The sequence below is a fragment of the Leptinotarsa decemlineata genome, unplaced genomic scaffold (genome assembly GCF_025532065.1).
Source record: "Leptinotarsa decemlineata unplaced genomic scaffold, Ldec_3_MD MMD2_tig00026354_RagTag_RagTag, whole genome shotgun sequence".
Lineage (NCBI taxonomy): Eukaryota > Metazoa > Arthropoda > Insecta > Coleoptera > Chrysomelidae > Leptinotarsa > Leptinotarsa decemlineata.
In genome coordinates this window covers 8148135-8165483 of record NW_027412702.1, presented here as the reverse complement: position 1 = coordinate 8165483, position 17349 = coordinate 8148135, and the positions used below count along the sequence as shown (strand labels likewise).

Sequence of the window (17349 nt, the reverse complement as noted above, 5' to 3'; positions counted from 1 at the left end):
ATAGGTGTGAGCCACAATAAACCCTTACGAAAACACTGTTGTCAAGTAAATTGAAGGCCGTCGTGGTTTGGAACTGTATCTTAACGTTTCGCCAGCACGAGTGGCTGGCTTCTTCAGAGGTCTATTCATGAGAGTGGATCTGCGAAAGACAAAAGAGATCCACTCTCAGCTGCGGAGGTATACCGTATCGTATACCATGCACCTGCGGAAAAGTTTATATCGGTACCACCAAAAGATCCATGGGTAGAAGGCTGAATGAACATCGGAGAAACTGTAGATTAGGTCAAATAGAAAAATCGACAGTAACGGAACACGCATTTAGTGAAGGAGATCATGCGATACTATTTGAAGATGTGAAACTACTTGCACCCGATCATGGATACCACAGTTGGCTTGTATGGGAAGCCATAGAAATCCATAAACATACAGAAAACTACAATAGAAAAGAGGAGGCGATAACGCTTAACCGGATTTGGAATCCCATACTGAAAGATGCTAAGGTAGCAGCAGTGCAACGGAATGTAACAGGTAATAACACTTCGGCCAATAACAACGAACTAATTAGAAAGGCGGGCTACCTATGTCAACATAAATACAGCTTACGAACTAGAAATCACGAGTCATATGTGAACCACCAGGATGAATAGACCTCCGAAGAAGCCAGCCACTCGCTGGCAAAACATTAAAATACAATTCCAAACCACGACGGCCTTCAAACCCGAATGAAGATCGTAACGTTGTCAAGGTTGTGATTCCATATATTTTATCATCATTTTTCCACATCTGTTTGGTATAATTTCCGTACGCCACTGCAAGTGACATATTAAGGAAAAATGTTAAGTCATTTCTGAGAATTGACTGCTTACTATTTTGAAATTATAGCTTTTTTATAGCATTGAACACTTGATACCATAGAAATTTTACAGTATATTTTTTCGACAAGAGAGAAGTAACCATAACTCATTAGAATGAAGTTTATTTACTTTGCTTTATCGTGCGATTTTCACCAAACAGTTTTACAAAAACACAACATGTGTTTCGCCATATAATGACTTTTTCAGGCGTGTTTTTACTGCGACCCGAAAAGATTAGCATCGTAAATCATTTAAGCGAGTGATTTTCGTTCCTCGCGAGTAGTATACCTACTAGGTATATGTACTTTTTCTGGCTTCTGTCATAAATATTTTGAAGTAAGATTCATTTGTGTAGGATATCCTGAGCGAGAGAAATATCATTGAATTCCAAAACATTAAGCTACCAAAAAACTATTATTATTTTATTCAAAAACTGTCGTTGGTATGTTTTGAACCAAGGATTACTGATTAACAATCCCGTGTTCAACCAACTACTTCACTCAGTTTTACAAATTAATCTGACTGAAAGCTATTTGAATTTTTAACTGCTCCCATTAAGTGAACTCTTTAAAAATATCAATCGTATTTGCAATATTACGAAATTCTGGTATGGTGCAGTCTTTTTTACCTTCTGTGATAAGGTTTGACAATCAAGAACCATTTCAAATCAAGAATTGAATTCTCAAGGCTTATTTGCAAATGAAAATAACTCGTACACAACTGTAAAGTAACGAATTTGCTCAACTAGGAGTGGCCTTGGAGTTAGTGAGTTATGTATATAGTCAACTGTGATTGGTTCGAAGGTGTTGAATAAAGGATCATTGCTTAGGTACTTACTCAACAAGAAATGGTCATCAATTGCCGAATTTGGAATTATTTGTGTAAATGCGGCCGACCATAGAGAACTATTATTAAAATTATTACTTGTTTGACGGATGATCTAATTGTAGAACTTCATATTGAATATAGGATAAAGAAAGTAACTTTTGTCTAATTTCTACTTATTATTATTTGTTACGACCGGTTTCGGTTTGTTAGACCATTCTCAAGTAACTAAGTTGCAATTCGTAAAAACATTTGTAAAGTTGAAAAAAAAATTATTTAATGTTTACTTATATATTGTTTGATAATGTATAATGTTCAAAGGAAACAAATAATTGATTAATAGTGATTTTCATCTAAAAAATTGCGACTTTGAGGATTTCAATCATGTATGGTCATGGAAAATATTAGATATCTTCAAATTTATATTTTTAACGGAAAAGTGGTTGGAATGGAATTTGAAGATAACAACATTCCCTATAAAATGAAGAAAAATCTAATTTCCAGATAGATAGTTTTCATTTTATGAGGAAAAAAACGGCGATTTTTAGAAAAAAAATCGTTTTATTCCAATTCTATATCAATGAGGCACATTATCATTATCCAATTGAGCTCAAACTTTCCAAATCTCATTCTCTAGATTCTAGACAAATAGCAAATATTACATTACTCGACAAGAGACTCTACTACATACCTTAAAAAGAAAAACAAAGCACTCATCAACAATTCTAGCATTTCCGCTGACAAGAAAACATATCTCGTAATAATATTGGAATTTTGTCGTATATGCAGTCTCCACAAATATACAAACTAAACATCCCGTCATCAGTGCTTTATTCCCTTTGCACACTGTTACCAAATACCTACCCTCCGACCACTAGCCCAAAAGTTGTCATCATGAATATGTCCGAATGTCCCAAGCGTTTGAAGTATAACAACAAGAATAATGCTATTAGTTCTTTTTCCATTATACTGTGGTAAAAGCTGTCGAGAGCAAAGGACAATGGTCAGGAGTTTCCCCTTCCCAAACATGGGAGCCAAGTTGCAGCGGTCGCAATACATCCAAATTTCGTGGATGTTGGATAAGTAGACACTCCAAATAAAAAAATTTGAAATTTGACATTGACACTTATATTGGTTTTTCTGATATGAATTAGGATTCGTGGTGCAGCTCTCGACGTGTGAACATCGGACTGACGAACAGGTGTGCTACTAATTTTTTGGGGAACTTTTTCTTGCTAACCTTTTCTTTCAAATATTGACAAATTGAAATTAATATTGGGTAGATTTGCGAAGCATAAAAAGTGTTGATAATTTTTTTCTTTTGAGAGAAAATTTACAAAAATAAAATCTTGGGCAAATAAGTACTGTAAACATGTTAGAAGAGGAGGGGGAGGATATATCCTCCCCCAAAAAAAAACCACATATACATACTGATGACATCGAAAGCAATGATAGTGTTGATGCGGAGGTACAGAGTATCTTGGAATCGAAACCGGGAAACTCTGAAAGCCAAAGCAGTTCACGTTTTTTTGATAGGGGATATACGGAAAATTTATCAGTAAATTCACAAACAAATAATGAAATGGAGGAAGAAGAACAATCAACTAATGAAATAATATTATATAATGAAATGGATAAGGGGCCATATACAATTATTGTAGAGTCAACTTTGGAACACAGAAATCTTAGACGTTTTTCTCATTTAGAAATCGCCAAGGATGTATGTGATTTAAAATTGGGAAATATAATAAAAATAAAAATAAAAGGTAATAATAAAATAGGTATAGACTATAAAGATAGGGAAAGTGCTAATAGCATGATAAATAATGAACAACTTAAGAACAAGGGATACAAAGCTTACATCCCGTATAGCCATGTAACATGTAAAGCCATAATAAAGGAAATTTCAATTTTATTTACAGAAAATGAAATTAAAGAAATGATAAAAAGTCCTTATAAAGTAATACAGGTTAAAAGAATGAATAGGAGAGTTATAATAAATGAAAAACCAACATATGTACCAGCTTCTACGGTATTAGTTACCTTTAAAGGAACAATAATTCCTAGATATGTAGATATTTGTTATATGACATACGTTACAACTCCTTACATACCACCAGTCACTCAATGCTATAATTGCCTTCTCTATGGACACATAAAAAAAAACTGCAAAGGTAAAAGGAAGTGTTTTTCTTGCACAGAACAACACAAAGACGATGAGGAATATAAAAATTGTACAATAAGTAAATGTTTATTTTGTAAAAGTTACGAACACAAATCAAATAATAGAGCATGTGCAGAATATGAAAGACAAAAAAATATCAGAGAAAAAATGACTTTCGAAAACATTTCCTTCTATGAAGCAGTGAAACACTTTCCAAAAGACAAACCAACATACACCCAAAACTCACGTGACTTTCCAACACTACAAAAACAATATACAATCAACAACCAAATCACAGTAGAACAACGTAGGGAGGTATACAATACAAACAATGGTAGTCAAAAAAGAACATATGCACAAAGTACAGGTAAAGGGAGAAATGTGGAAAGAAATGATAAAAATAGAGGGACAGGGTATAATAGGCAAGAGATAAATAATATACTTATAAATCCAAATGGAAGAGTTCATCAACCAGATAACGGAACGGTTTTTAATTACATGGAAAATCAAAGACAAACAAATACAGGAGCAACTCCAAAAAACCCATTAAGGCATAGAGACAGCAAGGTAGGAGAAAATATCGAAAAAAATGACAGATTAAATTTTGCAGAAGTAGACACAGAAGAAAAAATTATTATTAAAACTTTTTATGAAAATTTTATTAAGTTACCGAGCAATACCATTACAAAAATAATAGATTTAGTTCAAACATATGATAGAAACAAAAAACATCAAGACTTTGACACACCAGATTTTTTCTAAACATTCGATAGTCAGGGGGAACCTAAAAACTTGAAAATTATACAGTGGAATATAAGAAGTATCAATTCTAACTATCACTACTTAATCAACATTATTCAAGAATATAATCCACAAGTAATATTGTTAAATGAAACATGGCTCAAACAATCTCAAACAATAAAAATTAAAAATTATAACATTATTAGACAAGACAGAGATGACGGCTATGGTGGTATAGCCACAATCGTCCGTAAAGACATAATATATAACCTCATACAGGCAAACTTCGGCAATAATCCGGAAGAGTGCCAAAATATAATCATAAATATAGGGAATATTAACATAATAAACACATATAATCCACCAAATAACCAATTACAAGTAAATACATATGAAAGGATATTAAATCAGTTAAAAGAAAACATTATCTGGATGGGCGATTTTAACGCACATCACCCACTATGGGGAAGTAGGAATACAAATCATAACGGAAATACCCTGAATACAATAATAGACGACTTTAACATGATCGTCCTAAATAATGGGAAGAGTACAAGATTAGCAAAACCAAACGAAAATAATAACCCCTTAGACTTATGTTTAGTTTCGCATACAATAGCAATTAAATGCAACTGGGAGACGAGTGAAGACTGCGGAAATAGCGACCATTTTCCAACTATTTGTAACTATAAGAATAATATAAATAATGATTACGTTATTGATAGGGGGGAAAAACGAGTCTTCTCCAAAGCCAACTGGGGAAAATACGAACTAATACTAGAACAAACAAAAAACATAACAAACATGAGTTATGATGAATTAATACAACATATGAATGAAGCAGCGGATATGTCGATTCCTAAACAGTATCAGAAAAACATTAAAGGTTCAAAATCACCCTGGTGGGATGACGAATGCCAACAAATTAATATTAAAAAAAAACAAACAATAAATAAATTCAAATCAAATCCAACTATAGAAAATTTCATAGAAGCAAAACGAATGATAGCAAAAGCAAAAAGATTTTTTAGGAAAAAGAAAAAAAATAGCTTCCAAATTTTCTGTTCAACACTAAATAGAGAGTCAAACATTTCATACGTGTGGAATATGATAAGAGGGTTTTCAGATAAAAAGCTAAAAAGAGCGGACAAAAACAACCTACCAGATAAAACAATAGCAATTCAAATGCTTGACAGATATTCGATATGCGATATGGAGCCTGAATTTAATGTAATAAATAATCAACACACACTCAAACCATTCACATTTGTAGAATTAGAAAAAGCTTTGAAATGCAAAAAAATTACAGCACCTGGAGTTGACGGTATACCATACAGCATGTTTATGTATCTGCCAAGAAATTTGAAATTGATGCTACTAACAATATATAATAAAATATTACAAGGAAACCAGTTACCAGAAACATGGAAAGATTATTTATTGATAGGAATTAAAAAAATAAATATTGATATAGAAAACGTAAATAGTTATAGACCGATAGTATTGGCTAATTGCGGGCTTAAGATATTAGAAAAAATAATCAGAAACCGGGTGGAATGGGAAATCGAACACAATCAAATATTAACTAGATATCAAATGGGATTCCGTAAAGGATTAGGGACAATGGACTGCATTAGTTATCTAATTTCATACGTACAAATGGCATTTAACCTCAATGATAATGTAATAGCAGTTTTCTTAGATATAAAGGGAGCATATGACAACGTCAACATTCATAAACTATACAATTACATGATAAAATACGGAATAGATAATAACATAGCTAAAGTAATATTCAGAATTCTAAATAATAGACAAAACTATATTATAGATAAACAAGGAAATAAACACGGTCCACAAATAAATACAAAAGGAATACCACAAGGATCCCCAATCAGCCCCATACTATTTAACATATATATAAAATCACTTTTCGATATAATACCTAAACATGCCAAACTTATAGCGTATGCAGACGACCTAGTGGTAATATGTAAAGGGAAAAATATAATAGATATCAGAGACAAAATGAACATTATTCTAAATGAAATAAACACATGGATGAAAGAGCATGACTTCCAATTATCAGAGGAAAAATGTGAAACAATATTGTTTAAACGAGGGAGAGCATGCATAGAACAGTTAGATATAAAAATAGGGCAGTCTAAAATTAAAATATCAAGTGATGTTAAATATTTAGGAACAATAATAACACATAATCTAAAATGGGATAAACACATAGAAAACATAATAAATAAGGCAAAAAAGGGAATAAACGTAATCAAAAGTTTTTGTAGAACATGGTGGGGGGCGGACCCAGTAACAATGAAAATGGCGTACAATGGCCTAGTGAGAACACATTTAGAATATGGGGCTATACTTTTCAACCCATGCACAAAAAAAAACCTAAATAAACTAGAACAAACGTATATACAAGGTCTTCGGATTATACTAGGATGTATGAAATCTACACCTAGAAACGTTATACTTGCGGAAGCGGGAGTAATAAATCTAGAACATAGAAGGAAATGGTCAGCACATAAGTATGTAATAAAACGTATGGATTTTAAGCCACCTATTATATATATTTTGGAAATACTAACTATCATGGAAGGGAAACAAAACAACTATTGGAAACCCCACCAAACACCATATCTGATAGAGGCATATAAACAATGTAAAATATTTAAAAATAGCATATATACAAATGAAATAATACCAAATTTTAGTTTTGAGTATGATACCTATATACAAGAAGTAGAGACAATAGATACAAAACTTAAAAAAAATGATATAAATACAAAAAATGATTTTCTAAAATTTGCAGAAGAATATGAAGATGAATATAATTTCATTTATACAGATGCTTCCAAACAAAATAACAGGGTGGGAATGGGAATATACATACCAATAATTGACTACTCTTTTTCAGCAAGATTAAACGATTATACAAACATATGTGACGCAGAAATCATTGCAATAAATGAGGGTATGCGAATTTGTATTCAAAAAAACTTACACAAAAATATAATATTAACAGATTCTAAAAGTGCAATAGAAAGAATAAAAAATATGGATTCAACAGCAAACAATGATTTTATTACATTAAACATAAAAGATAAAATAAGAACAAATACAAATAATAATAAAACATTTAAAATAGCCTGGATACCAGGTCATCAACAAATAGAAGGTAATGAAAAAGTTGATAAGTTGGCAAAAATTGGTAACCACCTCAATATTCCGCTGGATATTAAAATAGATAAAAAAAACTTTATACCCCACATAAAACAAATAATAAGTACATCATTTTACACCCAATGGAAACACGAAATTCAAAACAAAGGTAAAATGTATTTTAGGGTCCAACCTGACTATCCAACAAAACCATGGTACACAAAAATACCAAATATGGACAGAAGACACATAACAAGTATCATTAGAATGAGAACAGGACACTGCAGTTGTAAACAACATTTATATCGCATAGGGGTCAGTGATAGTCCAAACTGTGAATGCGGACAAATAGAGACAATAAATCATATCTTTTTAGAATGCCCAATTAACAGTATCCCCGGACAAGATTTATATCAAAAATTTATTAACAACGGAATCAAAGCACCGTTCGATATGTTTACAGTACTTAGGAATTTAAATTTAAAAATTATTAAGGACATAACACAATTTATGCTACACAATCAAATTAAAGTATAAAAGAAAGAAAAGGTAATTGTATCGTTTAAAGACAAACCCTTGTATCATTCACCCTTGTATGTGTCTTTCGTCTAAATTTCTATCTGTGATATGTGAAAATACTAACAAACCTACACCGACTACAACAGACAAAAGACAGCAAAAAGTAATAAAGAGAGCAAAAGAAGAAGAAAGTGACACAATAAGGAAGCAGTCTGCATAAAAGCAGGACAACTGCAACCCCGGACGAAGCGACTGTTACATAAGTGACGTGTAACAGAAGGAGAACTGGCTAAATGCGCCTCAACGGAAGCAAGGGCCAACCAAACGGAGAGAGAGAGAGAGAGTGATATGAATTAACAATTAACGTGTATTGTGTCTGTATGGTTGTAAAATAAAACAGTTCCTGGTGATGAAAATAAAAAATGGCAAAGGAAAATTCAAGCTGTTTTATTCTGGAAAAAATAAGTGAACAAGTGGGTACCTCGGAGCCCGCACTTAAATTACTATTGACTGTTTTAGCTGGTGAGGAACTATTGAATTAATTTGGATGAAATGTCCTATTTTTATCAGTGGTCTGATGATACAAAGTTCAAACTCTTATTTTTTGTTGATTTTACAGGTTATCCTTTAGCTTTAATTCATAGGAAATATTTTTATGGAAAAGATGTCAGCTTGCAACATTTATTTTTCATTGCCTCTGGATTCTCCATGGGATATTGGAATTATGGACGAGACATGTTTCATTGTGTCTTCACAACTTTTTTCACCTATTGCACACTCTTCATTTTGAAAGGAACAGATATTAGTGTTGCGATAACTTTAATTTTCAATTTAGGATACCTTCTAATAGGTAAGTTACCCATCAAGTACATGTAATACTTCCTATTAGGTAACTATAAGAACAATTTTTTTCATGGATCACCTTCTATGAATTCTAGATATTTTTCATTACATAATGTCAATTTTTGAGTTTATTGCCTACCTGACAAATCATATCTCTATTTCCATTTTAACTAGACCATTCATTCAATTTTGTTATCTGGTATTTTTCTAGGTAATACAAATATTACCATGGATTGGTTTTCAAACTATGAGTGCTTATCTCAATGATAAAATCATAATATCATGATGTAATTAATTTTTGTCAAAAAAAAAAATAGTAAACTTCTCTCAACTAAACTACTATTCGCCTCGCTAATTACCTGTGATATTTACAATATGAAAATTATGTTTCAAATATTCATTGTAGGCTTATTTTTCATTATCTCTTCATGAATGAACACCTTCGAAATAAACCTTTTTTTTTCAAAATTCAATCCTAGGGTTGACCCCAATTGATTCCAATAACTGTTGTATAATACATTATAACACTTAAGTGTTTGTATGTATAATAAAAATTTGGTTTTTGCAGTTATAATGACTAGTAGATACAAAAGTGTGTGGTCTTCCGAAATCTCCTTGTGTGCTTTGGGGAAGAGAAAGGAACACTACCTCTCTTTCTGTTCCTCCATTTTACTGTTACTTCCAAAAACATCATTTTTCGAATGAGAAAATAAAAGGAAATTAAATAAAGATGTTGCCAAGTTTCACTATAACTACTCTACCAATTCAAATGGATAAACTTAAAACAGTAGTTTACCTCTGTTTTCACTTGATATGACAATTGGTTCTTTGGAGAAAGAGTTTTTCTCATTATTAATTTAATAACAATATAAACCTTAATGATTGAATTCTGAAGGATCAACTGTGGTTAGAAACAGGCAAATTTACATCAACTTATATTTGTGGTCATGCAAAAACTTTGTGGAGTGGACTGACAAAGAAATCAAATGTTATTATGCATGGAGCTGAAAAGGACTGACCATATACATCAAAAATAATAACAAGAAGCAGCTGCTTTTCGTAATATTACCAAGTGCTATACCAAACTTGACCAATACATATAGAAATACTTAATTGTTATCATCGGATACAATTTTCATTTTGGAGAATTAATGCTTCAATATAATTCGTGTTTTATTTTGGTTATTATCTTTTTCATTTGATTTGAAAAGTTTTTTCATTTATTCTTTTGATTTTCAATCTAGAATTCTTTTAATAGTACCAATAAAATTTTTGATTGGACTTGACCTGCTAGTTTGAAAGCTGACAGGTTGACTTTATCTGGTAAGGCAAGTCAACCTGTGGATCTGACTTTGGAAAAATGAGTCCTTTTACTGAAAAAAACTGTATCAGTTTACTTTCACCTAGATGATTTTAATCATAAGACTGTCTCAAAGGGAAGGTTGAATATCACATCTACATACTATTTGCACTAGGATAAGGATCAGCCAATCTCACAATTTTTGGTTGAGTAAAAATGGCAAGGTTTTGTACCTTGGGATTGCCAATGATAGATTTTGTATCTTTAACTGATTAGCAAAGAATTTTTTTTCAGGATATTATTATGCTAGTACAGATAGTTACGACATTAATTGGACAATGCCACAGTGCATATTAACTTTGAGATTAATAGGTGAGTCTTAATAACACCAAATTATCTTTGTGCTCCGAAAGCATTCAAACAATTTGCAGGTGTTGCATTTGATCTTTACGATGGACATCAGCCTGTCGAAACACTATCTAAAGATAGTAAAAAAGTTGCGTTGCAGAAAAGGCCCAGCTTACTAGAAATGTTTGGACATGCCTTCTTTCCAGCCTCTTTTTTGGTTGGACCACAATTTCCTATGAAAAGGTACCAAGAGTTTGTTTCTGGGCAGTACAGTGAAAAGGTGAAATTTATTATAATCATACAATAGAATACAAATCAGCACTCTGTTTTTAGTGCAACTAATAAAACTGTCTCATTTTTTAGGAAACTCCCAACCAACCGCCTGACAGTATTGATGCTGCAATAAGAAGATTTGCTCTAGGGGTGCTCTATCTAGTCATATTTCAGGTTTTAGGCATTTTTGTGTCTGATGATTTGTTTATCAGCGATGAATTTGGGAATCTAAGCTTTGCACGGAGAATATTGTTATTGGGAATATGGGGAAGATATACATTGTACAAATATATATCCTGTTGGTTGTTGACAGAAGGAGCATGTATATTATTTGGTGAGTGTTGTAAAATCCCCTAAATACTTTAAATTGAAAAGGGAATTTTTATCTGCTGATAAAATATATATGTTGGTGCTACAGTTCTGGGAGGTAGAACTATTCTTAAGAGAACTTTCTGCTCTTTGGGTTTGTTTTAAACTAAAAGTGTACAATAATATAAAATATAATTCTATGAATAATTTCACTCAAGAGGAGGACCCACCATAGAGACCCGAAAATGATGCATCTCTATGGGAATTCGGACTCCAAATCGTCCGTTCCATAGTTATACTTTCCCCTGAAAACAAGGGGGCTGTAGCCTTTTGAATTTGAAGACAGGGCCTTGAAGTCTTCAGAAGTTTGGTTTTTATTCTATGCATTTTCCGCGACATTGAGAGAGCAGGAATTAGAGCGTTTCTCTTTAAGAAAGGTGCCAGAGTTGGAACTCATTAACAAAATCCCCACTTGAAAGCATGCAGCCGTGATATATTCAGACTACTTCAACTTGTTATCTACGTGAACGCTGAGGAATTTCGTGAAACTTTAGCTATTATTGCAGATCTATTAATATGTGATTGCTGTTATTTCTCAAGTTAAAATAGATAAATTATGTATCTTGCTCATTGCTTGTGAAATGAGTAGGCAAATTATTGATAAACAAGAGAAAGATCAGCGAACCTAACACAGAACCTTGAGAAATCCCAGAAGTCAATTCACGATATTCTGATTTCACATCATTAAATTTAACAAACATTGTTCGAGCTGAAAGAACGCCAATGATCTATTTTGAGAAGATGCTCCTAAATCCAAGATTATGTAATTTATTTTTGATAAATTCAAAATTTATGCAATTGTGTGCACAGGACAGATCAAAGAAACATGATTACAATGATCTAAAGACTTCTATATCTATGTTTTTTAAGAATATACAAGTGGCTGATTGAATGGACCTGCATCTAAAAGACCACGAGAGAATCCTCAATCAACTCCCTGAACTATAAAACCGGATGGTTTCCAAACTACGGCCCGCGGGCCAAATCCGGCCCGCCAGTGTCATCAACAATTTATGTAATTGTGATTTTCCACCGACAATACTTTGTAGTTGTGGATCAATTTTACTTGTACCAATTATCAAAAGAGATTTAAGATGCTCATCGGTTAATTGAGATCTGTAAACATTCTTTGTCTACTTCATCTTGGAAAACATTTTCTCACACAAGTAAGTAGTACCAAAAACAGAAAACAACCCACGAGCAAATTTATGAAAATTATCAAATTGTTCCAGTGGAAGACTCTAATAAAATTCCAACAATGATGAGTTTCGATATTTGTTCTTAAGCATATCACTGCACCGTGAATCAATAATTTCCATTTGGATTTCCGGAGCCAGGGTTTTAATGTCAGAATGAAAAGGATTTTGAAAAAGCTCAATTTCATTCGCAATGACATCAAAATCTGAAAAACGAGTATCAAAATTTATCTTCAAAGCACTCAAAGTTTCGATTGCAAAGTTGACGGGAAATTCAGTTTCTGTAGTGTGGCTGAATATTTCACATGTTTCAAAGTGTGTGAAACATTTTTTACGTAATTGCGATTGAAATAGTATTATTTTCTGCCTGAAGGATTTGATATTGGTGTATAAATCAGGGAGAAGCTGATTTTCTCCTTGCAATCTCAAATTCAGTTCGTTCATATGATTTGTCAAATCGACATAGAAGGCTAACTTCCACATCCATTCACTATTTTCTAAATTGGCAAAAGGACGCTGCTTCTCATTAAAAAAAATTTCGATCTCTGCTCAAAGTTCAAAAAAGCGCTTAAGGATTTTTCCGCAACTAAGCCAGCTTACGGCAGTATGATATGGTAAATCATTTTCTCCAGTCTGTTGAATAAACTCGCGAAATTGTCGTTGATTCAGCCCAGTGAATCTGATGAAGTTAACAACTGATATGACTGGTTTTTGGAACTTCAGATATGTCCAAACATTTTCCGCACAAGGACTGTTGATGAATGATACAATGTAAGACTAATGGTTTTGAACCACCATCATTTTCTACAGCCTTTGACACAAGTGCAATCACTCCTTTATTTTTACCATGCATATTTTTGATTCCATCAGTTGTTATAGATTTCAAATTTCTCCATCGAAGGTTCTTTTTATTAATGGCATTTTCAACTCCCTTAAAAATATCTGCCCTAGTTGTCGTGCCGTGAATACTATCAATATCAAGAAGTTCTTCATACACTTCCTAGTTTTTATCTATTCCGCGAATAAAAATCAACACCTGAGCAGTATCTGACACATCCGTTGACTCATCCAATGCTAGAGAAAACCACTCATGATGTCCATTTTTGTCAGACAGTTGAGATGATATATTTTCTGCGATGTCTTGCACCCTCCGAGCCACGGTGTTTGCTGACAAACTGACACTTAAATAAATTTATCTACCTTTTCGGGGCATATTTCTTCGGCTACTACAATCAAGCATTCTTTTATCATTTCTCCATCGGTGAATGGTTTGCCACGTTTTCCGATATCTAGAGCCACACGAAAGCTGGCGCGAGTTGCCGACTCTTGTTCAGTATTCGCTTTGGTAAACAAAGATTGCTGCGATTTGAGTCCGCGTTTCAAAGCTTCAAATTTTTCCTTCCGCAAACTTCCTGTATACTTGGAGTAACTTTGAAGATGTTTCGACTCATAGTGTCGTTTAATGTTATAGTCTTTGGGAACAGCTATGGTTTCATTACAAATTAAACATGGCGCCTTATTACTGGACTCAATCACAAAATACTGAAAGTTCCATTTTTCTTGGAACGTTCTGCATTCACTGTCGATTTTTCGCTACTTTTCCATACTAACAAATCATACATGAAAACAATAAGTCAAATCAAAATACTTTTATTGACGGGTGTTACTTTATTTCACAATAGACAGTTTCGCTTCCTTCGCCTTTCCTACGCAGACTAACTCGCAGTTGTGCCTCTAGCCTTTTTATATGCAATTATTACTGCCATCTCGAGGTGATCGGAATACACTAGCTAGAACCAGAACTTTGTCGAACCAACGCGGTAATTCCAAATATTTAATTTCGCCTAATGCCACCAAGCGGGTAGCTGAAAAAGATAGTACATAGTACCACTACTCGCCACTAGATGTCGTTAAGTGTCGCAATACACAATAATAATTGAAATGAAAAAAAAAGCGTAAGTTTGCTTAGGTCACGCACTTTGCGACTATCCTAGTCTGAAAATATAGTCAAGGGCAGAAATTGGCCCTTGGAACAAACTGAAAAAATCATTATGGCCCGAAGGCTTAAAAGTTTGGAGACCCCTGCTCTAATCCATTGAATATGAAAATTAAGAAATAGAAAAAAATTAGATATTTGCTGGATAGCTAAATAAAAAATAAGCTTTTTTTAGTTCTCTCAATTATGTTTTTATTATTCAACAATTTTTGTTGAAGGATTACATATAACAATTTTAAAAATTAAAGCCTGATTTGTTTCTTTGTTGGAGCTTTTTTAAAGGCAACAGAAAAGATCCTTTCTGGATAAATTGAGAATTTATGAACAATCAAATATGTAAAATAATGAAAAATATCAAACATCGAAAAAGTAAATTTATAGTTTTTAAATTATTAAATATTTTTGCCATAGACAGTGACTCATAATAAATATTCTTCTAGGCCTAACTCACAATGGAGAGGATGAAAATGGCGAGGTTCAATGGAATGGTTTAGAAAATATAAAAATTTCTATTTTCGAGAACACCACCGAATTCGGACATTTCATTCAATCTTTTAATGTTAACACCAATCAGTGGTCTGCACAATATATTTATAAGAGACTGAAATTTCTTGGCAATCGCCTTGTGAGTCAATCTGTTACCCTTCTTTTCTTGGCAGTTTGGCATGGACTCCATTCAGGATACTACGTTTGTTTCTTATTTGAATTCATTGTTATGTACATGGAGAGAGATGTGAGTTGATTAACAAATTGTTCGTATATTATGAATAACTTGGTTTTTATATTTCAGTTGAAATCCATAGTGAAGTCCAATGAAACGCTAACTCGATTTTTTGATATCCCACAACTGCAATTGCCTCTACAGATTATTTTGAGGATCTACACCTTTGTCTTCATGGGATGGTGCCTATTGCCATTTGCTCTTTTGCATTTTCATTCATATATGAAGGCATTCGCAAATGTTGATTATATTGGTGCAGTATTGTTTCTGCTGTGGCCTATTGTATATGCCCCAATACTCAGATTGATTTTCAAGAAAACAAAGATTCGTAGTGAGTAGCTTGTACGGAAACTGAAATTATTCGCTAAAGAATTTCTATAAATGACTGAAATTGAACTTTTTTTTAGTATTTTATAGTTGCGTAGTATTTTTTTTTGAAAATGCAGTCTTGTATTTGAGATAATTTGAATTCACCATTGATGAAAATCGTTTCATGCTTTGGAGTTCATATAGAACGTATGCAATTTTTTTTATTATGTTATTATGGCAATATCAAGTGCTAAGGGTGCTTCTTCTGTGAATAATTTTTTTGTTTTCGTGATACTTCATTATGAATATCTACTATTTCTCATAGTATATTAAAACGTAACAACTCTGTCCAGTTTTCAAAAAGAGTGTGAAGTCAGTATTCTGAATATATTTTTGCTAGTTTTTTTCATGAGTCACAGTATCCATGAAAGAAAAATATATCAAAACTGGTAGGTACTTACTGCTGACCAGGTACGACATTACAAATTATCACTACTCATCACTCTCTGAATTGAACTTTTTGATTTCCTATTACATTTCAATCTTCAATTCAAATATATCCTCTGTCCTCTTATCAGCTATTTAGATTAATTCAATATAAACACTTCTCCTTTACATCCGAACTTTAACATTCTTCTGGAAGTATGTTTCACAAACCGAGAAGGCGTCATCAGGAGATGACGCCTTCAATATTATGTACTAGCAATGAAATGATAATATATGATGGTATTATAGCGGATTTCTGAGATTTACTTTCATTGTTGAAATGTGAATTTTTATGAAAGGCACTTTCTCATGATTGCAATATTTTCGTCCATTTTTATCAACAGTATTCAAATATTTTTATACTCTAAAGAAATGAATGATTTTCAAAACTTGGTTTTTGTCAATTGATTATAAAAAAATCATTTGGTCGTCCATTATTGCTGTTTTTACCTTTTGTCCTGTACTTAGTAACTTTACAAGATTTAATTATAACAAAACAATTTTTGTTTTGTGTGGTTTTTGTTTTTTATGTAAATTAGGTATTATTTAGTTGGGAAATCAGCAGTTTACTTTGGCGAGACTCTGGGATATTTTATCAACTCTTCAACTTCTTATTTACAGTGTAGGTTTTCACGGATGCTGGAATATCTGAAGTTGCTTTTCCGGTTGATGTTTTGCCATCATCTCAGATGGAATTATCAAGACTTGTTATCATTCGTTCTTCATGAGACGAAACTTGTAACTCATCAGAGATGATGGCAAAACGCCAACCTTTGAAAAATATATAATTTGTAGAATAGTTTATCCTAGGAAGATTTTTCCTCAAATGTGGTGAATCTCTGCCTGTTACTATTTGAAATTTGAAATTCTTGTGAAAAAAAGAAAAACGGAAATTGAAAGAAGTAAAGAAAATGGTTGCTCATCTGGCATTGGTGCCTTATACTCAGAACTAAAATTTTATAAATTTCATTACTTCCTTATAGAAAACATAATTAAGATGGATTCAAAATTTCAGTACTATTGAGTTTTGACTTCTTCGATATATTTTAGAAAGATAATTTTCAGTCGTGCTAATTTCAAAAGCAGGATATCTCAACGATTGTAATATCTTTCTAAAAATAGTAATATTAAGATAGTTGGCCAATGATAATTTTTAAACGAACTTGCACAAACCTTATTTGTACGATTTTTTATTGTCTTGAAATAAAATGATTTTATGAAAATATAA

At 32.5% G+C, this 17349-nt stretch overlaps 1 protein-coding gene across 1 annotated transcript; it reads left to right on the top strand.

Annotated features, from left to right (window-relative positions):
- Positions 1-8630: 8630 nt before the first annotated feature.
- nes (lysophosphatidylcholine acyltransferase 3 protein nessy) lies at positions 8631-17349 on the top strand. Its single transcript, XM_023163023.2, has 7 exons — positions 8631-8802; positions 8900-9130; positions 10718-10795; positions 10855-11051; positions 11135-11378; positions 15046-15338; positions 15396-17349. The coding sequence occupies exons 1-7, from the start codon at positions 8703-8705 to the stop codon at positions 15663-15665; spliced, it is 1413 nt and encodes a 470-aa protein (XP_023018791.2). The 5' UTR covers positions 8631-8702; the 3' UTR covers positions 15666-17349.

What these genes read in the sequence shown, in the direction of transcription:
- nes (XM_023163023.2), top strand. Translation starts at nt 8,703, where the DNA reads ATGGCAAAGGAAAATTCAAGCTGTTTTATTCTGGAAAAAATAAGTGAA. An exon ending in ATTAACTTTGAGATTAATAG is followed by an intron (nt 10,796 to 10,854) that starts GTGAGTCTTAAT and finishes AACAATTTGCAG; the next exon opens with GTGTTGCATTTGATCTTTAC. An exon ending in TTATGTACATGGAGAGAGAT is followed by an intron (nt 15,339 to 15,395) that starts GTGAGTTGATTA and finishes TTTATATTTCAG; the next exon opens with TTGAAATCCATAGTGAAGTC.